At 36.9% G+C, this 26,266-nt stretch overlaps 1 protein-coding gene across 1 annotated transcript in view; it reads left to right on the top strand.

Moving 5' to 3' along the window:
- Nucleotides 1–15,972: 15,972 nt before the first annotated feature.
- Nucleotides 15,973–26,266, top strand: part of LOC127635961 (tyrosine-protein kinase SYK-like) — a 100,218-nt gene continuing 89,924 nt past the window's right edge. The window contains exons 1-3 of the mRNA XM_052116279.1: nucleotides 15,973–16,024; nucleotides 17,432–17,876; nucleotides 20,357–20,517. Coding sequence (XP_051972239.1) covers nucleotides 17,475–17,876; nucleotides 20,357–20,517 — 563 coding nt within the window. The 5' untranslated portion in view covers nucleotides 15,973–16,024; nucleotides 17,432–17,474. The remainder of the gene's footprint in view (nucleotides 16,025–17,431; nucleotides 17,877–20,356; nucleotides 20,518–26,266) is intronic.

The raw sequence follows: 26,266 nt of genomic DNA, 5'->3' as shown, positions 1-26,266 counted from the left end.
TGCGGCCTCCGGAGGATGCATCCTTCCAAACGAGACACAACCATGGTCATTTGAAAATATGTCTGTTTAACACAATTATCTTTGTAAAACAACTCCCTTATATTAAACTTGTTATATTTGTACATGTTTTGTAGTTATATTAATCATATACATACTGAATAAATAGCTTACCGATTGAGATGGGAATGCTAGATATTATATAACTGCATAACTTGAAAACTCCCTTCTCATCCATCATCATGATATGCAAGAATAGCGTTCGGTTCTGTGCCTGGAATTGCACATCACTTCAGGTACGGCATTGCTGGCCAAATTCGAGCATTGAGGGTAAGTAACAGTGCAATTGCACGGTCAGCTCAAGGTGCTTTTTTTATGTCACATTTGACACTGTTAGCAAGGTTGAGCTCATTTGCCGAAAAAAACATCATGCAACAATGTAAAAACAGGTCTCTACCATGTGAGCAAATGTGATGGAAAATTACTGCGTGTGAACAGGGCCACCATCAGGATTTATGGACGGGGACAACATTTTCCAAATTAATATTATTATTAAATAATTATGTATAATATATATAATAAATATATATTCTTTTTTTTAAATAATTTGTTTGCAAGAAATTTGCAAGAAATTTGGCCATTACCTCTCTGCTTCTTACGTTCACTTTTGCTCTCTGTCTGCTCGCATTTCTTTTTTGTGCCCCTGATTTTAGCCTTTGGTGAGGCATTTTGACTCTCTAGTCAGTCCCTGCTTTGCACAATGCACGTGTGTGTGTGTGTGTGTGTGTGTTCCGCACATCTGATTGGCCAGGTGTTTCGACCAAACCATTTTCACAAAAACAGCGGGGGGATGGGGTATCAGAATGAGATGAAAAGTTTAAATGTGTTTTAATGATAAAAAATGTATGTATTTATCATGTAAATACATATGCATTCTATTTTCGGTGATATCAGTAAGTCAATTGTTGTTCTTGATCCCATTAAGGGTCAACTATAGACTTTTGCATGGGCCACCTGGGCTTCATCTGTACCATTTAACCCCCCTTACGGCAGGCCTGCGTATGAATATGGAAAATGATTTGGTGGCGCTGAATGTCTGACACCTGTCATCAAAGCTTTTGAACTTATACGATCAGTATCAAAACTCCCTATGCATCTAACCTTAAATACAAATTACGTTTTAATCTAAAAAAAAAAAAAACAACAAAACCTAAACTAAAATCGTGGATGACTGACATGAGCGAGTCTGGTAAAACCATGAAGTATTTTACTTGCTATAACTAAGCTACGTCACCTAGCAATGGGCTGAGCTGGTGAAAAAATGTACTTGTGTAATGCACAACGCATGAGTAGATGCACTTTTTAACCACAAAATATAGGGTTATTTCATTGCATATTTTTCGGACATTTATGAAACAACTAGGGCTGTCTCTTTGATGCGTTAATTCAGTGCGATTAATTTGACAAAAAATAACACATACAAAAAATAACACAATCACACAACCCCCGGACCGTATTAAGGAAGATTCCTGAGAAACGCTAGCTTGTAGTATCACCTGTTTACTCCAGAGGGCAGTAATTGAAATTTCAGCTGTATGAGCAACGTGCAGTTTATACAGTGAAGAAAATACTACAGTAGGCAGAACAACACAAACATGCGTTATGTTCTTGCGTTCAAAACACTTGTGTTATGTTTCCCACTAACATAACATGTATAAAACAATTGAGGTAACCCACGTGCAAATAACACAGCCAACATTCAGGGATACGTTCTACTTCTGGGTTTTATTATTAAAGAATACAACTAATAATTACAAGTGGCAGTGCCACCTACAGGCACAATGGGGGAATAGCAGTATTACATACATAACATTTCCTCCCCTCTTAATCAAGAAACAAAGAAAACAATGCATTCTCAGCTACACAAAAATTATGCTTATTTTATTTCTATAGGTAGAGGGTAGACTGCCTCTTGCCTCGAGCCAGTTCGGGGATTATTCTGCCCCATGTCAGAACAGGCTTTATGGCGTTATATATGTGCCTCATTCCTGAGCGAGTAATTGTAAGTTTTGAGCACAGAGAACTATATTTTGCAAGCACATTGCATTATATTTTGAACAGAAATGAACAATCGCAAATAAAAAAATCGTTTGAGCAAAGAAAAAACGATTCCGTGCTCAATAAATGTACGTGCAATAATAACCCTCTCACGCAGTTTACTCAGATGCTCTCACAAATTTATTCTCTGCGCTCTGTCAAGTCCCTCTCTCTCTCTCGCTCAACCTCTTAATTCTGTGCGCGCTCAACTCTTCAAACACACGCGCGCTCAACTCTTCAAACACACGCACGCTCAACTCTTCAAACACACGCGCGCTCAACTTGCAACAGCGTTACAAGTGTGCCACAAAATCAACCAATCGGAAAAGTAAAGGTCAATTGTAATTGGCTGTTGGTCTCCAATCACCACGCAGCACAAAGAAGACGAAAAATTTATTTTATGGATAGATGTGTTCTCTAGCCACCATCAAACATGACAGAGTCAAATGGTGAAAACTGCAACAATATGCCACGTCTGGTGAGTTAGTAAGTTCTAGTTTTATGATGTTATGGTTTTCTATGCCTTTGATGAAACCCTGCTATTATCTACGGAAGCGTATTGCATTCACTTGTGAAAAAAAAATCTACTCTGTTTTTCTGAATTAACGACTTAATTATCTCAGAATTACGAGATAATTTTTCATGGAAAAAAGTTTTTGCTCTGTTTTTCTGAATTAACGACTTAATTATCTCAGAATTACGAGATAATTTTTCATTAAAAAAAATATTTTGTTCTGTTATTCTGAATTAATGAGATCCCTCAAAATCCTGCCAGGTGCTCTATTTTAGCTGGATGCACATGAATTTATAGAGATATATTTTAAACTTGGCCTTCAATACAAAGACATTACTGTCTATGACATTTGTAATACTGTCATGGCTGAGACACGCTTTGATCTTCCAAAGGACACTAATTACACGAGAACTACCGGAATTCTAGAACTACTAGAATGGCCATAGCGGTCATTCTGACCGTTCATACTAGACTGTACCAAAATGTCATGTCATATTTACATTCGAAACTTCTATTGAGGTTTTAGAATGAAGCTTCTAATGTCTGTCGTCATATTTTATATCGTCATCACCCTAAAAATGTATTGAATAAAATAGAATAATATGGATCAAATGGAGCGCAAGCTGAACGCAGATAATCCTACATAATACTGATCTTTTTTGTAATATATATGTTAGACTATATAAATACATAGGCCTATATATATATATTATATATTAGCTGCTAGACTGCCCCGGAAGGTGCGTGCCTCGCTTTGTGTACAGCAAGTTTTTTCCACCACAGTGAAAATGTTTTCGAAAGTCTAAACGCCAACAAACATGGATTGAGTGCGAATATTTCTTTAGATAAAAACATGTTGTGAATTTTGGAAATTATTACATCTATCCTTTTTCAAAACATGTTGACTTTTGGACTTTACAACGCTCTGGAGTTATTGGAAATTGGAAACAATCCACCACTGGAATCAAATCCATGAATAAATGAATCTGTTATATTAATAATAAACACCAGGACACGAAATTTTAATTCTAATGAATGTGAAAATGTATTGGTTCATCGACAACCACAGAACTTGCTATTGTAGCTAATTACAGATACAAATTTGATCGTTGTAAAGTCCAAATTTGAGCGTTGTAAAGTCCAGACAGTAATGTCTTTGTATTGAAGGCCAAGTTTAAAATATATCTCTATAAATTCATGCGCATCCAGCTAAAATAGAGCTCCTGGCAGGATTTTGAGGGATCTCATTAATTCAGAAAAACAGAACAAAATATTTTTTTTAATGAAAAATTATCTCATAATTCTGAGATAATTAAGTCGTTAATTCAGAAAAACAGAGCAAAAACTTTTTTCCATGAAAAATTATCTCAGTAATTCTGAGATAATTAAGTCAGTTAATTCAGAAAAACAGAGTAGATTTTTTTTTCTCAAGTGAATGCAATACGCTTCCGTAGATAATAACAGGGTTTCATCAAAGGCATAGAAAACCATAACATAAAACTAGAAATTACTAACTCACCTGACGTTGTGGCATATTGTTGCAGTTTTCACCATTTGACTCTGTCATGTTTGATGGTGGCTAGAGAACACATCTATCCATAAAATAAATTTTTCGTCTTCTTTGTGCTGCATGGTGATTGGAGACCAACAGCCAATCACAATTGACCTTTACTTTTCCGATTGGTTGATTTTGTGGCACACTTGTAACGCTGTTGCAAGTTGAGCACGTGTGTTTGAAGAGTTGAGCGCGCGTGTGTTTGAAGAGTTGAGCGCGCGTGTGTTTGAAGAGTTTAGCGTGTGTGTGTCTGAAGAGTTGAGCGCGCGTGTGTCTGAAGAGTTGAGCGCGCGTGTGTCTGAAGAGTTGAGCGCGCGTGTGTCTGAAGAGTTGAACGCGCGTGTGTCTGAAGAGTTGAGCGAGCGTGTGTCAAGAGTTGAGCGCGCGTGTGTGTCAAGAGTTGAGCGCGCACAGAATTAAGAGGTTGAGCGAGAGAGAGAGAGAGGGACTTGACAGAGCGCAGAGAATAAATTTGTGAGAGCACCTGAGTAAACTGCGTGAGAGGGTTATTATTGCACGTTAATATGGATAATAGCAAATACATTTATTGAGCACGGAATCGTTTTTTCTTTGCTCAAACGATTTTTTTATTTGCGATTGTTCATTTCTGTTCAAAATATAATGCAATGTGCTTGCAAAATATAGTTCTTTGTGCTCAAAACTTACAATTACTCGCTCAGGAATGAGGCACATATATAACGCCATACAGGCTCACTAACATAACTAATTACAGTTCAGTCCAGCAGGGGTGTCTCATGGCTCTATAATGTCAGACGGTTGGGCGGTTTAATCACTCTGGCTGGATAACGTCTGACCTGCACTGATGGAATGTTGAGTTTGCCATGGTTTATCTGAGACTCTCCTGGTGTGTCACTGTTAACATCTTGTTCCCTTGTTGGTGGTGCTGTAGAAGTGTCATCTACAGAGGTCTGTACAGGAACAGACACATCACTGATGTCGTGGTTGTGTCACCTGAGCTTCAGCTGTTTGCTTCGGAATGGACAAGAGTTGATCAGCATGGCGTCGCCATTCCTCAGAAGCTCCTACATCCACAGTATAAGATACTGGACCACTTTGAGCCGTCACCACACCTGATATCCATCTTTCTCTCCCTCTGTAATCACGAGCCAGTACAGCCTCACCGACTCCAAACTGTCTTGGCTTGGAACGGCCAGCTCTGCGGAGGACCTGGGAAGTCTGTGAGAGTCGCACAGCAGCTGTCACACTGGGTTTCAAAACATCCAAACGTGTGCGCAGTTGTCGTCCCAAAAATAACAAGGAAGGGGACTCTCTTGTTGTCGGATGTGGTGTGTTGCGGTACGTCAGCAAGAATGTTTCCAGCCATCTCTGAAGTGTAGAAGAACCCTTAGACGTCTTCAGTGCTTGTTTTAGCGACTGAACAAACCTTTCAGCCTGCCCATTGGTCACTGGATGGTATGGGCGGAACGGATATGTTTCACATGGTTGGCCTACAATAGTAATGCCCACCTTTGCATCCACACTGTCGCCATAGACGGAATTCCTTTTTTCGGCCCAAAGATCGTAGTAAGGGGGCGGTGATCTGTGAAAAGCATGAATTTCCGTCCGTAGAGATACTGGTGGAATTTTCTGACCCCAAACACTATGGCCAGAGCCTCACACTCAATCTGTGCATAATTCTGTTCTGCCTTGCTAAGTGTGCGCGACGCGAAGGCTATTGGCTTTTCTTCACCGCTGGGTAGCATGTGAGAAATGACGGCACCAAGACGATAAGGTGATGCGTCGCATGCAAGCCGAATGGCGTTCTGAGGGTCATAGTGTGTCAAGACATTTTGTGACACCAGTTGTTCTTTTGCCTTTTTGAATGCAGCATCGCACTCTGCAGACCACTGCCAGCGTTTCCCTTTACACAGCAGGGCGTTCAGAGGATTTGCTATGTTTGCCAGATGGGGTATGAATCTCCCGTAATAGTTTAACAGGCTGAGAAATGATCTCAGCTGTGTGATGTTTGATGGAATTGGCGCATTGACAAATGCACTCACTTTTTTAGGTGTCTTGTGCAAACCTTCCGCATCAATTATGTGACCCAGGTATTCCAGTGAGTCCTTGAAGAAGTCACATTTCCCTTTTTCAGCATGCAAGCCAAACTGTTCCAGTCGTCCAAGGACTGCCTCCAGGTTTTCCAGGTGTTCAGCTTCAGTCCGCCCGGTAACCAGAATGTCATCAAGGTAACAATGGACATTAGGCAGACCTTGTAATACTTGGTCTATAGCTCTCTGGAATATGGCTGGCGCCGAAGCGATTCCGAATGGAAGGCAATTGTACTGAAAAAGCCCTTTCTGTGTGGAAATTGTGAGGAACTTCCTGGACTCCTCCTCGACCGACATTTGGAGGTAAGCATGTGACAAGTCCAACTTGCTGAAACATTGTCCTCCCGCTAATGAAGCGAACAGGTCCTCAATGCGCGGTAATGGATAGTGTTCAATGTGTAAGACAGGGTTTACCGTCACCTTAAAGTCACCACAGATGCGCACATCTCCGTTTTTCTTTACAACAGGGACTATTGGCGTGGCCCATTCGCTGTACTGTATCGGAGTCAATACTCCAATTTCAGTGAGACGGTTCAGCTCCGCTCGACTTTTGGACCGAAGAGCATACGGAACGACTCTGGGCTGGCAAAACTTGGGTTTGTATCCAGGCTTCAATGTTATTTTAGCTTTGATGTTCTTCATTTCTCCCAACTGTTTAGAGAAAATAGCGGCATGTTTCTGCAGCACAGCTTCTAGCGTCTTCAATTTGACTGTTTTTATTTCTTTCCAGTTCAGTTTGATCTGACGCAACCACTCTCTGCCATAGAGTGGTGGATAGTCCCCCTGCACAATATACAATGGAAGAACAGCTGTCTGTTTGCCCATTTTCACATGCACATCAATTACACCTTCAGGATGCAAAGCTTGCCCAGTGTAAGTCCGAAGAACAATGTCTGTTGAGCATAGGGGCAGGTGTTTCAATATTCGATCATAAGTCTCTGTTGAAATCAATGACACTGCTGCGCCCGTGTCCAGTTCCATTTCCAGTGGCATACCTTCAATTTCTGGTTTCACGGTGATACTGGACTTTTCTCCTGGCTGTGACAGTTTATACAGAGCTAAATCAGAGTCTGTGTCATCATCATTGGACACTGCATCAGCATCAAGGCGGTGTACATTTCCTTTTTTATATAGCCTTTCTGCTTAAATGCTTTCATTGGCCGTGTGGCTTTTGCTGTGTTTCCACTCTTTGTTTTTCTGTCATCATTAACGTTACTTTTCCTGCAAACGCGACTGATATGGCCTTTTTTTCCACAAGCATTACAGTTTTTGTCTTTAAACCAACAGTCATCGTCACAATGGTTATTCTTTCCACATCGTTTGCATTTGTTTGCAGTCTTACTCTTTGATAAAGACAGTGCATTTACCGTCAGTGATCCGCTGAGTTGGTGTGCTTCACGTGACGCCGTTTCCATGGAGACCGCCAACTCTACCGCTCTCTGAAACGTCAGCGCAGACTCAGTCAACAAGCGCTTTTGAGTAGCCTCACTCTTCAAGCCACACACAAATCTATCGTGAAGTGCATCATCCAAATGTCCTCCAAATTCACAGTGTTCTGACAATCCTCTAAGCACTGCAACATACTGTGTCACCGATTCGCTCTCCTGATTCCGCCGATGGAAACGAAAACGCTCCGCGATGACCAGGGGCTTCGGAGAGAAGTGCTGCTGTAGCGTGTCTGTGATGTGCTTGAAGCTTTTCTCTCCCGGTTTGTCCGGCGCGATAAGACTTCGGAGACTTCCTCCGATCACACTGAGTAGCACAGGCACTTTCTTGTCGGCCTCAATACTGTTAGCTTCTATGAAGTGTTCAAATCTTTCAATGTAAGTGGTCCACGGTTCGACGCTTTCATCAAAACCTTCCATGTGGCCAATGGTAGCAGCCATCCTAGCTAACCTAAATCACTTTAGCTACGCAGAGAAAACAATATAAAAGTTGTAGTAACGTTGCGCCTAACTACTCTCGATTCACTGTAGTAGGTTCGTGGTAATTTAATCCACCTCGTCGCCAATTATGTTATGTTTCCCACTAACATAACATGTATAAAACAATTGAGGTAACCCACGTGCAAATAACACAGCCAACATTCAGGGATACGTTCTACTTCTGGATTTTATTATTAAAGAATACAACTAATAATTACAAGTGGCAGTGCCACCTACAGGCACAATGGGGGAATAGCAGTATTACATACATAAAAACTTGGGAGTGCAAATGCGAACTAAGGGATCTCAATATGTGTTTAAAGATTGAGTATTAAACTATATTTAACTTGAAACAGTGACCTAAACATTTTATGTTTATGATGCAACGCACCCGAGATGCTACACGTGACGATGGTGTAAATTGACGGGCTATAATAAATAAATCTCCAACTGATTGACAAATTCACTTGAGAAATATATTGCTGTGAACTGTATGCCAATGATTGACTTATGATCAATAATATGGTAGTAAACAATACATTGTATTCTAAAGCCTCTTTTTGTAATGCCTATCTGATTAACTCTTCTGCTAAAAGAATTTAATGCATTTTAATTATCTGAATATTTGTGTTATATAATTATTTTTATATTTAAAGATAACTGTGTATAATTATATATTGATATAAATATGTATAATCTTTATATATTGAATAATTTTTATATGAGGGGCTTTCTCAGCAAATGTTGTATATGCGATTAAATGTGATTAATCACAATTAATTAATCAGAACACCATGTAATTCATTTGATTACAATTTTTAATTGATTGACAGCCCTAGAAACAACCATTTTGGTGTTTCTACACTAGAGGGCACAAATATAATTTTTTCTGGTCTGGTCAGTGCAGTATTATACTAATATAAAATATAATACTTTTTATAGTGTATGCCAAAGTTTTGTCCATTTTTTTAAGGTAAATATATTTACCATTTTCATAAGGTAAATATATATATATATGTAAAATTATCTGTATCATTTCTCCAAACAGCACTTTGTTGTGGCATTATTGGATCGCTCATGATATTGTCACTTTGAAGTAAATGTTAAAATCTGTTTCAAAATGTCAGATCTTTTACATCTTATAGTCTCCACGTGATTCTTTTTAAATGGCAAATATTCGTGTTTTTTTATTATTTATTAAATGTGTTGATTTAGTATTATTAGTTTATTTATGTATTATATATAAAAATCCTGAACATTTGTATTTATGTTTTCATATGTAATAGTGAAATGCTATATATCAAAATGAAATAAACTGAAAATGAAATGCAGTATGCATACATTTATTTAATACAACATACATTTATATAATACATTTATACACGCATTTAGATTTAGAGGACTACTCTATACTGCCTCTTTCATGAATTAACATGAAATCCTGACGCTCTGGCACAGTGGCTGTGTTTGGCTGTTTTGTTTTTTGTCTGTTTTGTGTGTTTTAGGAAATTGGTGAAAGAGCTTTTTTGAATCATGGATGGATTATGACGGATTTGCAAAGGCCCTGGGGCCAATTATCTTCAAAGGTTATAAAAGGGGGGGTTTGTTGTTCATGCCCAAAAAAAATTTTCAAGCGGTGGGATCACCAAACTAGATCGTGCAGCCTTAAAGCCCAGGGCACCCCGGGCAGTCAAGAGCCCCCTGGTAGTCAAGGGCCTCTGTGCACTGGCCCCATTTGCCCGGTCGGTAATCCGTCCCTGGTTTGAATGAATGAAATCTGATGAAATATGTTGTCCAGATCTCATAAGTGTGTCTTATCATTGCGTAATGATATATCATTTTTGGCCATGTGGTCAAACTGTGGTCTTACCTTCTTGTACCACTAGATAACAGGTGTTCAGATTATTATGCACGTAGTTAAAAAGTGTGCTCAGTAATAAAAGTTTTTTTTTCATTAAGGTTTATTTAAGTTTATTTAATTAAGTTAGTTGGTTATGAAACAAACAATGTCACATACTATTTTCACTGCTTGACTTCAGTGAGTGGATGCGTCTTAGTCATCTAAGTGCTTGAAATTCCCCTTGAACACATCTTGGGAGTTGGCTTAAGTTGTAGAAGAGTCTGAATGTTATTGCAAAAGACTTGGCCACTTCCTCTTTCTGCATACTAGTTTCTCAATGGTGCATGTTCTTGTTTCAGGTATTTTGCTTCTTTCTAAAAATAAGTTGTTGCAACACAAACATTCTTGTAATTAGTTTAGCAAAAAATGCATTTGTCAAAAAATTAACTTAAATTAACTTAAGTATCATTTTACATTAAATTATTATTTAATTGTATGTTTTTATTCATCTCCAAACATTTAATATAATTTTTAAGAAATTGTCCATTTAAAACATACATTTTACTGTTATGTCTTAAGCATAGGGATCAAATATCTGCAAGGAATTGATATAGAGATTTATTTGAGAAAAGCAAAGTTGTAAAAGTTGGCACAGAGTAAACTTTAGGCCAGGTTAAAATGACAGGGTGAAACTGACAACAGATTACTGTTTTTGATTGCTGTTCTCTATATTAATAGCATTTCAGTATATAGCTGAAGTGAGAAATAACCATGAAGTTTTAGTATAAAACACAATTTAGAATAAGATAGAATAAGTATTCGGTACATTATGTCCCCCATTAAAACACATTGAAGCACATATAAGAGCATCTTGTGTGCTTCAGTGAAAGAAAGGAAACCTGACATTTCACACAAAAGAGTTTGACAAATTTTGCCCTTTTTTTGGCAACCTAAAAATAGTACAGAAATTTAAATATATTGACTTTTAGGGCAGGGTAAAAATATTTTGAAATACATATTCAATTAATTTTTTAATTTAAAAAATAAATTTTGATTCATGGTGATTAAAAGAATTAAATTATGTTAAAATTCTGTCATCGTGTACGCTTTATTTATTGATTATTTATTTGCTCATTGTTTTGTTTGACTCAAAAGGAGTTTGCTCAGAATATGAGAAAAGCACCATAAAAATGATCATACAAATAATCCATGTAATTTCTGCGCTATACTTTGGATCTTCCAATGCTGAGAAAGTGCTTTGTTTGAAGAACAAATCCAACTTTTTTCCCAAGTGTATTTTCAAGTAAATCCAACTATTTCAACAACAATCAGCATTCCCATCCACCGTTACAGTCAGATCCCAATCCGTGCTTAAAATTCCTTCCTCAATAAGCTTTACGATAACTTTTTTCAACAAATACCATTGGCTCTTACGTGTCATGTGACTGGATACGACAATAGGCTCGTTCGAAATGATTAACATTGTCACGTTCCTGTGTTGTCCGCCCCGTGTTTCACTGTCTGTGTATAAAACTACATTTCCCATGGTCCCCGGCCCTCATCACCACTGCCACAGCGTTATTGTCTGCACCTGAATATCGTTTGTTATCTTCCTGTGTCGCTGTATTTAACCCCGTTTGTTTCTCTATTCCCCGTCGGTCTTTAATGTTTGTGGATGCTTGTTTCCGTGCTCTCCGTCATTGTTTCTCCTACCTGTTAAACCCATCAAATGTTTTTCGTGTTGTTTTGCTTTACTTTCCCCATCGCGGGTATTTCCTTTGTTCCTGTTGTATCTGTTTCTATTTTTGTTTCAATAATAAAAACCACTGCAACTAGATCCTCACCCCTCGTCTGCCTTCACCTACATTTGTGACAAACATCTTCACAGCACCAAACACCGGTGATCATCGCGAGGTGCATGCCAGTTAGAAATGTATCTTTTAAATTTTTTTTTTTTTTTTATTAAACTTCAAACAAACAAAGTACATACAGCCAGGCTAAACATACAGTAGGCTAAACATTATGAAAATATATTAAAGGACTCACATATAGAAACAGATTTAATTAAATGTGAATGAAAAATAGTCTTGATATATATTTTAATTTCTTTTTCAAGGACCAAAAACAAAGGTTGGGTTTTACTGTACTTACATTTATGTATATGAAATTTAGCAAACATTTTATATATAAAAAAAAAAAGTTTATAATATAGGATTTTTTCAGTTTTCTTTGAGGGGTATTAGTAAAACCATATATAATGTTTTCTAAACACAAAAGAAAAAGTGGGGTCAATGTTATCAATTATAAATCTAGTCAAATCTTTCCAAAATGTCTTTACATGAGCACAACGCCAAAATAAATGAAATAAGGTTTCAGCCAATTTATTGCAAAAAGAACAGTTCAAATCAATATCTTTTTTAAATTTAACAAAAAAAAAAAAACTGGGTAGTATCTGTCTAGATTTTGTAAGTTTTTTTCTTAACTTTATTTACCAATAAATAAGTCCAGATGGCCTTCCAAATTAAACCTTTCAACAGTCTATTCCAATAAACAATAGAGTTTGGCATGGTGACAATGTCTTTTTGAAGTAAAGAACAATTAGTTTTATTAACATTTAAAACTCCGGGGCAAAAAAAATGTCCCAATTTGAGTATCAAAAAAATTATAAGCAGAAGGGGGCACAATATTATTTTGAGTATTAGCTCTGAATAATGCCAAGACCCTTATGGGAATTGCATCCATGACAATTGAAAATCCCGTGGTGTCACTGAGCATATGGATATGGACATCTAGAAACTCAGAATAATTCTTGATTTAATAATTGATTGACTCATGTTATGCCTGCTAAAAAACATCTTTCAAAAAATAAAGATTTATTTTTAAATAATATATTGTAGTTGTTCCAAATTAAATATCTATGGGGGGAAAAGTTATTAAATTTACATTTATGCATTTGGCAGACACTTTTATCCAAAGCGACTAACAGTGCACTTATTACAGGGACAATCCCCCCGGAGCAACCTGGAGTTAAGTGCCTTGCTCAAGGACACAATGGTGGTGACCGTGGGGATTGAACCAGCAACCTTCTGATTAACAGTTATGTCAATTTTGTAATTGCAAATAAAGAGAAACTCAAGACCACTTAATTTGTAGAAAACAAAATTGGGTATAAAATTCCAAAGAGAATTTGGATTTAGAATTAAATGTCTAATCCAATTAATTTAAAAACATATTATTTAGAGCTCAGAAATCAAGGAAGTTCAATCCATCTGATTCATACGTATTCATTATTATAGGTTTCCTAATATAATGTGTTTTGTTTCTACAAAGAAAATTAAATAAAGCAGTATCAAGCAGTAATAGCTTTACACATCTCCTTAGAAACATCGACTGAAGTAGCAGCATAGACTAATCTTGACAGTCCCTCAGCTTTACACAACAAAACTCTACCTTTTAGGGATAAATCCCTCAAAAGCCAGTGATTCAGCTTTGCTTTAGTCTTCTGAAGAATGGGATCAAAATCGATCTTACATCTAGATTTTTGATCTTTCGAGATAACAATCCCCAAATATGCTATTGATTCCTTCACTGGGATATTAGCAATATGTTGTAACTGACTGTCTTTTATAGATTGCTGTAACTTTATAGTCTTTTCAGGAACAGTGCAATATCGTCTGCTAACTGGGATTTGATAATATCCCTGCCAGCAATAGATATACCATTTAAGTGGCTTGATTTAACATAAATATGCATAAGCAGTGTACAGAACAAAATAAAAAAAAACCTTGTGTAATACCAAGTTTTAAATAAAATCTAGATGATGAACCACGTTTAAGTTTAACAGAACAGTTTGCGTTCCTATACGTTGTTAGTTTAGCTTTACAGAAAAAGTGTCCAAACCCAAATTTTTGTAATTACCTAAAAATAAAAGCATACTCCTCCGTATCAAACACTTTATAGAAATCTAAGAAAATAATACATCCATCATCAGTACTTAAATGCGAGTAGTCCAACAAGTCTAAGACTAATCTTATATTATTTGAAAAATTTATTTTCTTTAAGAAGCCAGATTGGGCCTCATCTATAAGGGGGTCCATAACTGACTTGATTCTATGTGCAAAGATTAAGGCAAAGATCTTTTAATCATTATTTAATACAGAAATTGGTCTCCAGTTATCTAACAGCAATGGGTCTTTTTTTGGTTTTGGTTTTGGAATCAATGTTATTAATCCTTAACACTATCTGAAGTGACTGTTGTCTTAGACTTTGATTTTTCAGATTTCTATCCCTTTATCGATCGGAGGTCGCCATTTGGTTACTCAGATGTTGTTTAAACAACTGATAGCCAACACTTTTTAACTATATATGTAATAATTAGATGATCGCTTTACTTAAAATAACAATTTAGATTCAGCTGTTCTCATTAGACCAGTGGTTCGCAACCTTTTTTGAACAAACGCCCCCCTGACCTCTTCATGATCCTCTTAACGCCCCCCCAAAAAAACAAAAAAACAAAAACACTTCAGAAATACTATTACAGCCAAACAATTGCAACACTGATACCTGAAGCCTGAGTTTTTGGTAAAAAAAAAAAAACTGAAACAGAAGTTTCTTATTGTATTTAAACTACATGTAAAAGCCTCGAGTAATATTGTGTTTGGAAAAAAATGCAAAAACACATGGATTGTTTGAAAGGTATTGCAAATGTATTCAGAAATTCAAACAAATTCAGGCTCACACACAATTTTTTTTAAGATGAACCAATCACGTGAACAATAACGTAACTAACCTAAATGGCCAATGAAAAAGCAGCGGTCGTTCGCGCACTCTATTAGGCAATATATACTAGGCTTCAAATTTGAATAGCCTACAAACGGTCATTTGATTTCAAATGACGAACAAAAACGACAACAGCTCGGCCACCTGAACTGAACCGAAGAAAAAACGACGTCAAAAACAGCCACTTTTTTTTATTAATTACGGTCATCAGTGTGAGCCCTGAGCACTAATTATGCACCTAATTATGTATTACGTGTTATGTACAGAAAAAGCCGGTGAAAGCGCGCCTCTATTTTGCGCTGAAAATTCTCCGCCTCTTAAAAGCATGTGTAACTTAGGAAGCGGCTCTCCTGGCATATCCTCCTGGTGAAGTGGCAGCAGTAATCCGAGCAAGACGAAGACATAGGCTAAGGAGAAGAGCTGAAAAGATTTTTGCGCAGGCCGCCTGTTGAGTACCTCTGAGTAACGCCCCCCATTTGTGCCTGAGCGCCCCCCTCTCTGCTGCCTCGTTCACACCGCCCCCCCAACACTGTCCAAACACCCCCTAGGGGGCGGTACCACCCCCGTTGAGAAACGCTGCATTAGACCATGTGCTTAGGTCGCCATCTTGAGCCTCCTCCCGGTTAGAAATGCATTCCGAGTGTGGTCCCACTTAATGTGATGTCATGCTGACTTATGCCAAAAAAACTTGTGATGTTGAGGCACCTGTGCCAGGCAGCGCAGTGTGGCACAGTTGCTCTCCCCCGACTGCGCTGACTAAAGGCATGATGGGAAATGACTTGCGGATGACACGGCTTAATGCTCAGTTGCTTAAACAACCATGATGTGTTATTATCTTCTAAAAATGTTAGGTTTTTTATCTCTAATATCTTGTTTTATGTGTATACATTTTCTGTGAATATTCCCAACACTTTGACAGTGCAAACTATGAATGGGATATATGATTTTTATTATATTTCTGAAATATCTAAAATATGTTTCTTTATTAAACTAAAAATGGATGGAAAGACATGTCTTATAGGCGAAATGAAGTGTCTTTTTCATCATATTTATTTTCATTTTAAAGCAACAAGATTTTAAATTACATCCACTTTATCAGCAATAGCACACGAATGTGAATCTTGTGATATCTGCCTTTTGATCTCGAAGGTGGCTGATCCACTACAAGAAGAGAGAACCGTCCGAACTGTCCGACAGCACGTATTTCACTCCTCCCCTGACTGCAGTTGTCTCTCCTCTACTTTCAAGGTGAGACATTTGGCATCTCAAACGAGCCTATTGTAATGTTTGGATGTATATTTTTGAATGAGAGGCGACTGCCTTCATGGAGAGGAAGCTTTATAGCGATTAAAACCTTAATTGTTTTTCATTTCAATCATATGGTATTAGAAGACTTTAAATGCAGCATGAGTCATTTGAAATTCTTTTATAGTGCTTTTTATATTGCTTGTTGGTTATATTGTAGTTATAATATTGGTTAGGTTTAGGGGTAGGGTTAGGTGTTAAACATATTTACAGTATATTATAGTGTAATGTAAATAAAATTATTGTAACTATGTTAAAGCATTAGTAGTCAAGTTAAGGACTGGGGTTTGGTAGGATAACCTAAAATATCAATATGATAGTATAATGTAATTACATTTATATAAGCATAATGAGACTTATTGTGGTTTAACACAAACAAAATAAATAATAAAAAAAATTGTTGTGCATGTCATTGTTTAGAGTAAAAGTTTGGTTTGACTTGTTCCGTGTAATGTGTGTCCAAAGATGAGATCCACGCAACCTATTTGCCATAATTTCTATATTTCATATATTCTATAATTCAATATTCTTAAACAGACTCTTTTAGCCCTAGTTCTACATAATGTAGCAATGTACTTTAAATATTTTAAGTGTTGTAAAATTGATGTAAGTATAGTACAAAATATGCAATATGCATATTTTGCATATATAATATGCAAATTTGAGGTAAATTTTAAGTAAGTTTGAAGCAGAAGAAATAGAAATAACCCTTGTGTGAACTGTCAGCTTTACGCTAAGTTAAAATGCTTCATTTTACATGCGCATGTTTTCAGGCCTTTGATATTAGGGCAAAAATCGTATTCTTCATAATAATCTTTGTATTTTTTTCCCTCTAAAAATATAAAAAATCCTTAAAACAAGATCAATTTGATTTATCTTGTTTTAGAAATAACACTGCATAAGATATTGAGGTTTTTTAACATGTATATTTTGTCTTACTGTACTGGCTTTTTGTAGTCAAAACAAATGAAAAATCTACCAGTGCTGAAGAAGTAATCCAAAGTATTTAGAATATGTTATTTGTCTTATTGTGTATTTCTGTATAGGCTATACTTATATTTTCTATTAGCTTATATTATATTAATAGATTAATAGAAAATATTTTATTTTCAAATTCCTTGTATGTGTAAGCATACTTGACAATAACGCTAATTCTGATTCTGAAAAGTTGGATATGATATCAATGAGGAATCTCACATTTTTAGCTTGGTTTCAGATTTTGGACCCCAATAAAGATACATGGATTTCTGTGTGGGTAACACTTCTCAGTTAGTATGATGTGAAATGATTTTTCAATAAAAATATAATGAAACATTTCTGAGAAATTCTCTACTTGTTCTCATTTTTCAGGCTATTAGTGAGTGTCTAATCATCAGCTGAAGGTTTAAGAAATATGGCTGACAGGGTGCAGGCACTGCCATACTTCTTTGGCAACATCACGCGAGAGAAGGCAGAGGAGTACCTGAGACACGGTGGGGCAGGAGATGGTCTGTACTTGCTTCGGCAAAGTCGCAGTTCCCTGGGCGGCTATGCCCTCTCAGTGTCCTATGGCCGGCAGTTCTACCACTACACCATTGAGAGAGAGCTGAATGACACACATGCCATCGCAGGGGGCAAGTCACACCGAACCCCAATAGATGTGATCGATTATCACTCACAGGAGTCTGATGGACTCATCTGCCTGCTGAAGAGATCTTTTAACCGGCCGCGTGGCACAGAGCCTAAAGTCGGCCCTTTTGAAGACCTGAAGGAGCAGCTTATTAGGCAGTATGTCAAACAAACCTGGAAGTTGCAGGTATCAGTGTAAGACTGTTATTCCTCAAATGTTGCTCAGGAGACTCAAAGGAATGGAAATTATATCATTACTTACACACTCTCATGTTGTTCCAAAGCCACTTTCAAGCTATACTTGCAAAATAAGGAGAAATTTAACTTACACTGTACATGTTATAAATGCTTAATAAATACACTTATAACATATGAGGTAAAACTGCTGACTATTTAGACAGCCTTTTTATGCACGTTGTTATAACTACATATCACTGATTTATAATGACTTAGAAATTAATTGTTAGTCATTAATTAACCCTGTTAAAAACCTTCAACAAAGGTAACATTCATGTAACTTGTTAAGAAATATATATTTAATTTAACTTCTCAACTAAACTTTGGCTTACACTTCCTCAGAAATTCTGGTTTGGTCCAACACAGAGCCTTCAAAATGTATTAACCCGTGAACATTTTTATTGTTCCGGTTACATGTATGTCCAATTGTTAACACAATGATAAAAATGTTTTTCTCCCTAACAGTTAGCTTACTTTTATCCGTTAATTTCTTCAGAACAAAAGGCTTGTCTCAGAAAAATAGCAAATTATGCTTTGCGCCACTTCATTAACATATAATACACCCACAGATAGCACAATCATTCCCAGCCACACCCACTTGCACTTTGTGCTGGCACAAAAATTAAGAAAATAAGCCTTAGAGGCACTACAACAACTGTGTGTTTTATTAAATTTCAAACAAATAACGAATACAGCGGCTGATTATGACTATAAACATTTATTTTTAGCATTATTACTCTGCTATGATATGATATCAAAACGCTTTTTCTACAACAAAAATTATACATTTGTACTGCTTGTATTACAGACCAACCTACATTTACACACTTATTCCAATGCAATTAGCTTGTGCGGTAGCTCACCAGAAAACTGCGGTTCAAACCCAGCCAAGCACACAAGCAGACATTTTATAACATTTCTCATATAATATTTACCTTTAAAACCTTTTCTAATTACGACACCATTTAACTCACTTTTGGCACCCCTCGCTGGACATTTCATTGGGAAACAGACACTAAACAAGAAACCAAGCAAATTTTTTCATTTTGAAAAAATGTTGCCATGGTCACATAATGATCATGAGATCAGGCTGTTACGCCCGTTTCACACATACTCCGTTTGCGGTGCGTGTGCGTTGCGTGTGCATTGCGTATGCGGTGAGTATGCGGTACAGGAGCAGCACGTGCTATAGTGCTTTCACATTATGCTGCGTTTGCAGTGCGCTACTGATCCGCAGTTTCTGTGTGCCACAAAACCAAAAATGTATTAGTAATTTTGATTTTAAATCCAAACGTTAACTTTGACATTGTTTAAGACATTGAAACAGTATGAAAATTAATTTTAATCATTGTGATTCTTTGTTTTACATGTAGTTCGAGTTGTTGACAGAAGAAAAACTATCGCGCTATATCTTTTGCTAAGAAGGAGAAGAACGAGATGCATTTGGGTTCACTCAGTCAAACGAGGCAGGAGACAGTTTGGTGCTTGTCTCAGAACTTCGACTTTACAGTGACCGGCACCTAAAGTACTTTCGGATGAGTGCCGAACAGATGGATAATGTTCTTTCTCTGGTTGGAGCAGACATCACAAGGCAAACCACAACGTATCGTACGGTCCATCGAATCATATATGATGCCATTTTGCAACTTTTGGGACTATAATCATACTTTTTTGTTTTTCTTGACCCTGTAATTTAGTAACTGTAGAACACATTAACTGAAATTATGCGTATATGATGAAATTATTACAGTTTCTTGACAATATATGTCTATTTTAATGTGAACAATGTGCTGTCACTTTAATTCACTGCGGTGCAGCACAGCAAAAATAGACTCGGTCCGTAAACGATCGCTGTACTGCTGTATACGCACCGCAACTGGAACGGGTCGACGGACTGCATCCGCGTGCAGTGTAAAAGCTCTAACCTGTTAACATGGGAACGGAAAAAAATATGCACTGCATACGCACCGCATACGCACTGCAAACGGAGTATGTGTGAAACGGGCGTTAGAAAGGCACCTAAAATGCCTTAAATTAAAGAGAACTGAAAACGGCATCAGAGATGCCACAATCTTTGAATTTTCACAACAATCACCCTGCATATTGTTCTTTGTCGTTTGTGTTTTGTTGGTTTTATAAGAATTTCCCACAGTAGTGATCGCTGCACATTTATGCCACCTCTGTGCCACATTGAAAGTCTTTGTAAACGCACCTCTTGGTGGTAGGCTGTATTATATAAATGGCACTTCAAATGCAGCTGTTTTGTTAAGTGTATGCTAAATAATCCAGTATTCGATGTAGAATTCCAAAAATCACCTACTGTAAAATCACAGTCATGAGTATTCAGTACATTTCTTGAAACAGGTGCATTTTGTTAGTGTGCTGAGTTTTGTTTGTTGTTTTGTATCAATATTGTTTGTTCTGTTGCAGGGCTCAGCTCTCGATCAGGCTATCATCAGCCAGAGGCCTCAGCTAGAGAAACTCATTGCAACAACAGCTCATGAAAAGATGCCATGGTTCCATGGCAAGATAGACCGGGAGGACTCAGAGCAGCGTTTACTCAGGAACCCACACATCAATGGAAAATTCCTGTAAGTGTTCCCTTAAAGACCCGATCACTTCTGTCACTTCTGACATGTTGGAGAATCTACTTTGAAACTGTAGTTTGCCAAAAGTAAAGCCACTGTTTTGAGAAAAGTGTTACAAGTACTATTTAACAGCTTAACTAATGTCACACTACTGTACTTAATGTAGTTAAAGGTGCTGTAAACATTTGTTGGTAACATTACATAAAAGGGGTTCATTAACTATTAATATGTAATTTAAAAATGCATTATAAATCTCTGATATGTGATTATAACAACAGTAATAAAAAGGATTTATTTAATGCAATACTTGCCAAACAGTGAGCAACTGAACCAACATGTTATAAATACTTAATAATTACATCTATTCATGCTTATATTAATCAAAACATTAAATTCCCTCATTCACGATTTATTTCACAACATTTTAAAAATAGAATATTATAGTCAGATTAAAAGGAGGGATTATGTCATCTTCCTTTTACTAACTAACATTAACATAGATGAATAAATTATGTAAAAAAAAAAAATTCATAGGTTACTCAGTTGAATAAGTGTTACTAAGTATTAATAACATGTGAGGTAACATTTGTTATTTTTTGGCAAATATTGATAATCTCTTTAGTCATGTTGTTATTCATGATTTATTCAACTACATATCAATGACGTATAATGCATTTGTAAATAAGTTATTGAACCAATTTATTAACCCTTAACAAAGGGAACATGAATGTTAAGTGTTACCGATTTTTTAACACTACTCATAAAATGTCCCTACTACCTAACAGATCGCTGAAATATACTCAGCAAAAAACGAAACGTCCCTTTTTCAGGACACTGTATTTTAAAGATCATTTTGTATATATCCAAATAACTTTACAGATCTTTATTGTAAAAGGTTTAAACAATGTTTTCCATGCTTGTTCAATGAACCATAAACAATTAATGAACATGCACCTGTGGAACGGTCGTTAAGAAACTAACAGCTTACAGACGGAAAGCAATTAAGGTCACAGTTATAAAAACTTAGGACACTAAAAAGACCTTTCTACTGACTCTGAAAAACACCCAGGGTCCCTGCTTATCTGCTTGAGCGTGCCTTAGGCATGATGCATGGAGGCATGAGGACTGCAGATGTGGCCAGAGCAATAAATTGCAATGTCCATACTGTGAGATGCCTAAGAAGGTGCTACAGGGAGACAGAAAGGACATCTGATCATCCTCGCAGTGGCAGACCACGTGTAACAACACCTGCACAGGATCGGTACATCCGAATATCACACCTGCAGGACAGGTAAAGAATGGCAAGAACAACTCCCCAAATTACACCAGGAACACACAATCTTTACCATCAGTGCTCAGACTGTCCGCAATAGGCTGAGAGAGGCTGGACTGAGAGCTTGTGGGTCTGTTGTAAGGCAGGTCCTTAACAGACATCACCGGCAACAACGTCGCCTATGGGCACAAACCCACATCGCTGGACCAGACAGGACTGGCAAAAATTGCTGTTAACTGACGAGTCACAGTTGGGGTGATGGTCGGACTCGCGGAATGAGCGTTACACTGAGGCCTGTTCTCTGGAGCGGGATCGATTTGGAGGTGGAGGGTCCTTCATGGTTTGGGGTGGTGTGCCACATCATCGGACTGAGCTCGTTGTCATTGCAGGTAATCTCAGTGCTGTTCGTTATAGGGAAGACATCCTCCTCCCTCATGTGGTACCCTTCCTGCAGGCTCATCCTGACATGACCCTCCAGCATGACAATGCCACACTGCTTGTTCTGTGCATGTTTTCCGGCAAGACAGGAATGTCAGTGTTCTGCCATGGCCATCTCAATCCCAGGAACTTGCAAAAGCATTGGTAGAAGAGTGGGGTAACATCTCAAATTTGGTGCAGTCCATGAGGAGGAAATGCACTGCAGTACTTAATCAGCTGGTGGCCTCATCAGATACTGACTGTTACTTTTTTATTTTGATTCCCCTTTGTTCAGGGACATATTGTCCCATTTCTCTTAGTCACATGTCTATGAAACTTGTTCAGTTTATTTCTTAGTTGTTGAATCTTTTTCTGTTCATACAAATATTTACACATGTTAAGTTTGCTGAAAATAAAAGCAGTTGAAAGTGAGAGGACATTGAATTTTTTGTTGAGTTTAGGTGTGAGAAATCAAACCTGTCACTCTGACAGCAGTAGACTCAGAGGAGGGGCACACAGAGGAGGGGCACTCGATAAAAAAAAAGTAGCCAATCAGAAGTTAACTTAGCATTTTGCGTGTTCAGATTTTCTGATATCGGGTTGGCTGACATGTCTTTGGAGAGAGGGTGTGTGATTGAAATTAGCAAAAAGGTGGAAGAAAAACAGCAGAAATCACATAAAGCACCTTTAAGTTATTAGCATTTAGTTAGTTAAACCCTAACACTGGTAAGTATTAAAACAAGACTTTGGATTAAGACACAGTTAGACATATTAAATAATAAGATACAGTTAAAAGTTAAATTATATTATACATATTGTATTTTACAAAATTGAGATGTATAAGAAAAAACTGAAATAAGATTTTGGATTTTATACAGTTGTTACTTTTATAAATCACTCAGAACTCCAATAAAATTCACAATTAAATTATTTGGTTATTTTACATCAAATGACAGTATACATTCTTTTAATGTATATTTTACTATGCAGACAAAAGTAAACCAATATGTTGCTAATTGTTAATTGCTGAGAATGTAAATAATGTGTTTTCATGAAATGTTCATAAATTCGTTAGAAATGTGTCCATGTACTCTACGTGTGATTAATTACTTATTTGGTATCTTTTATTAAAATCGTATAATTTCTAAGTTATTTTTAAGATATTTTTTTGTTATCAGGATTAAAACCTACTGAAGAATTATGGAAATACAAAAATATATAATAATTTTTTTCTGTAGGCTCCATTTCATACATGAAGGCACACATCAAATAGATTACCGAGTTGAATTAAAGTATGCTGAACTGCAAGCATCATATATTGCAGACTTTTTGGACCGTAGCGCCTCTAAAGTGAAAGAAAGAAGCTAAAGAACTAAAAACAGGCACGTGTGGTTTCCGCTACATAACACTGTTTCACAGGACTTCCTGAAATGACCAGAGACGTAACGTTGGTTTCTTGGTGGAAACCAAGAGCAGGGCTGGGTGGGGGTAGCTTGTACTGTGTCTTTAAATACAACTATTACTTACATGTGTCACTTACAACTATCTTAAAGGATATGTATGAAATGGAGCCTACAGAAAAATGCAAAATGAAGAAAGCTTGTTTACAAGACACATATGGTCTCATCAATTTGACTTTGTTGAGAATTGTCAAGTATCTTTTCTACTTCATAGTTTTCAACAAATATATACTTTATTAATATAGTTACTAATTATTAATTTTGTTATTAATATTGTTGCCCCTGAATTTTCTCAATTGTGTTGTACAAATACAGAAATGTCTTACTCCTTAAAGCTTTACTGTACACCAACTCACTGCTACAAAATACATTATAAGAAACAAGGTAAAAGCATCTGCAAAATGCAAACTTTAACAACATTTTTGCAAACTTTGTCTTATTTACTTCACTTTACTTTGTTGTTATTTAGTTTTATTGTTGATTCATGCATGAATGCATACTCGTCAATACAAATATTAATTACTATAAATGTTTGTATGAATTCATAGTTATTTTTTTCTATTGTTTATTTACACATTAAATAATGTACTTTGTTTATATATATATATATATATATATATATATATATATATATATATATATATATATATATATATACACTCACCTAAAGGATTATTAGGAACACCTGTTCAATTTCTCAATAATGCAATTATCTAATCAACAATTCACATGGCAGTTGCTTCAATGTATTTAGGGGTGTGGTCCTGGTCAAGACAATCTCCTGAACTCCAAACTGAATGTCAGAATGGGAAAGAAAGGTGATTTAAGCAATTTTGAGCGTGGCATGGTTGTTGGTGCCAGACGGGCCGGTCTGAGTATTTCACAATCTGCTCAGTTACTGGGATTTTCATGCACAACCATTTCTAGGGTTTACAAAGAATGGTGTGAAAAGGGAAAAACATCCAGTATGCAGCAGTCCTGTGGGCGAAAATGCCTTGTTGATGCTAGAGGTCAGAGGAGAATGGGCCGACTGATTCAAGCTGATAGAAGAGCAACTTTGCCTGAAATAACCACTCGTTACAACCGAGGTATGCAGCAAAGCATTTGTGAAGCCACAACACGCACAACTTTGAGGCGGATGGGCTACAACAGCAGAAGACCCCACCGGGTACCACACATCTCCACTACAAATAGGAAAAAGAGTCTACAATTTGCAAGAGCTCACCAAAATTGGACAGTTGAAGACTGGAAAAATGTTGCCTGGTCTGATGAGTCTCGATTTCTGTTGAGACATTCAGATGGTAGAGTCAGAATTTGGCGTAAACAGAATGAGAACATGGATCCATCATGCCTTGTTACCACTGTGCAGGCTGGTGGTGGTGGTGTAATGTGTGGGGGTTGTTTTCTTGGCACACTTTAGGCCCCTTAGTGCCAATTGGGCATCGTTTAAATGCCACGGCCTACCTGAGCATTGTTTCTGACCATGTCCATCCCTTTATGGCCACCATGTACCCATCCTCTGATGGCTACTTCCAGCAGGATAATGCACCATGTCACAAAGCTCGAATCATTTCAAATTGGTTTGTACCTGGTTTGTACCTGCACTGTACTAAAATGGCCCCCACAGTCACCAGATCTCAACCCAATAGAGCATCTTTGGGATGTGGTGGAACGGGAGCTTCGTGCCCTGGATGTGCATCCCACAAATCTCCATCAACTGCAAGATATCCTATCAATATGGGCCAACATTTCTAAAGAATGCTTTCAGCAACTTGTTGAATCAATGCCACGTAGAATTAAGGGAGTTCTGAAGGTGAGAGGGGGTCAAACACAGTATTAGTATGGTGTTCCTAATAATCCTTTAGGTGAGTGTATATACATATATACAGTCAGGGTTAAGAGGGTTACTTTTGAAATCCATTCCACTACAGATTACAGAATTCATGCTGTAAAATGTCATTTGTAACATATTCCATTCGATTACTCAAGGTCAGTAATGTATTCTAAATACTTTGGATTACTTCTTCATCAGATGTTTTCACTTGTTTTGACAATAAAAACTCTGCCAGTACATTATGACAAAATACATTCTCAGAAAAACTTAAATATCTTATGCAGTGTTGTTTCTAAAACAAGATAAATCAAACTAATCTTGTTTTAAGGGTTTTTAGATATATTTTTTTACAGGAAAAAATAAATACAATATTATTATAAAGAATATGATTTTTGCCCTAATATCAAAGGTGTAAAACTAGAAAAATAGAAATTATGATCAAACATGAATTTTCTTGATAATTTTGCATGTGCATTTAAAATGGCTAGAAATAGCATTTTAGCTAAGTGTAAAGCTGACAATTTATACAAGGTACATTTCTATTTCTTCTGCTCCAAACTTACTTCAGACTTACTTCTCTGTCTGCTCGTATGAATGTAACACTTCATAAGAAAGTGTTTCACCGCTGTTCAAATGCACTTTGGATCGCATCATTTATATGTATACATTTTTCCATCTGAAAGGACTAAATATTAAATGAAACAAATGACAATAAAATGCAAAGTAATCTCTTCAGTAATCAAAATACTTTTTGAATGTAACTGTATT

Source organism: Xyrauchen texanus, chromosome 43 (genome assembly GCF_025860055.1).
Source record: "Xyrauchen texanus isolate HMW12.3.18 chromosome 43, RBS_HiC_50CHRs, whole genome shotgun sequence".
Classification (NCBI taxonomy): domain Eukaryota; kingdom Metazoa; phylum Chordata; class Actinopteri; order Cypriniformes; family Catostomidae; genus Xyrauchen; species Xyrauchen texanus.
Note: the sequence above shows the minus strand (reverse complement) of the source record. Positions and strands in the feature narration are given on the sequence as shown.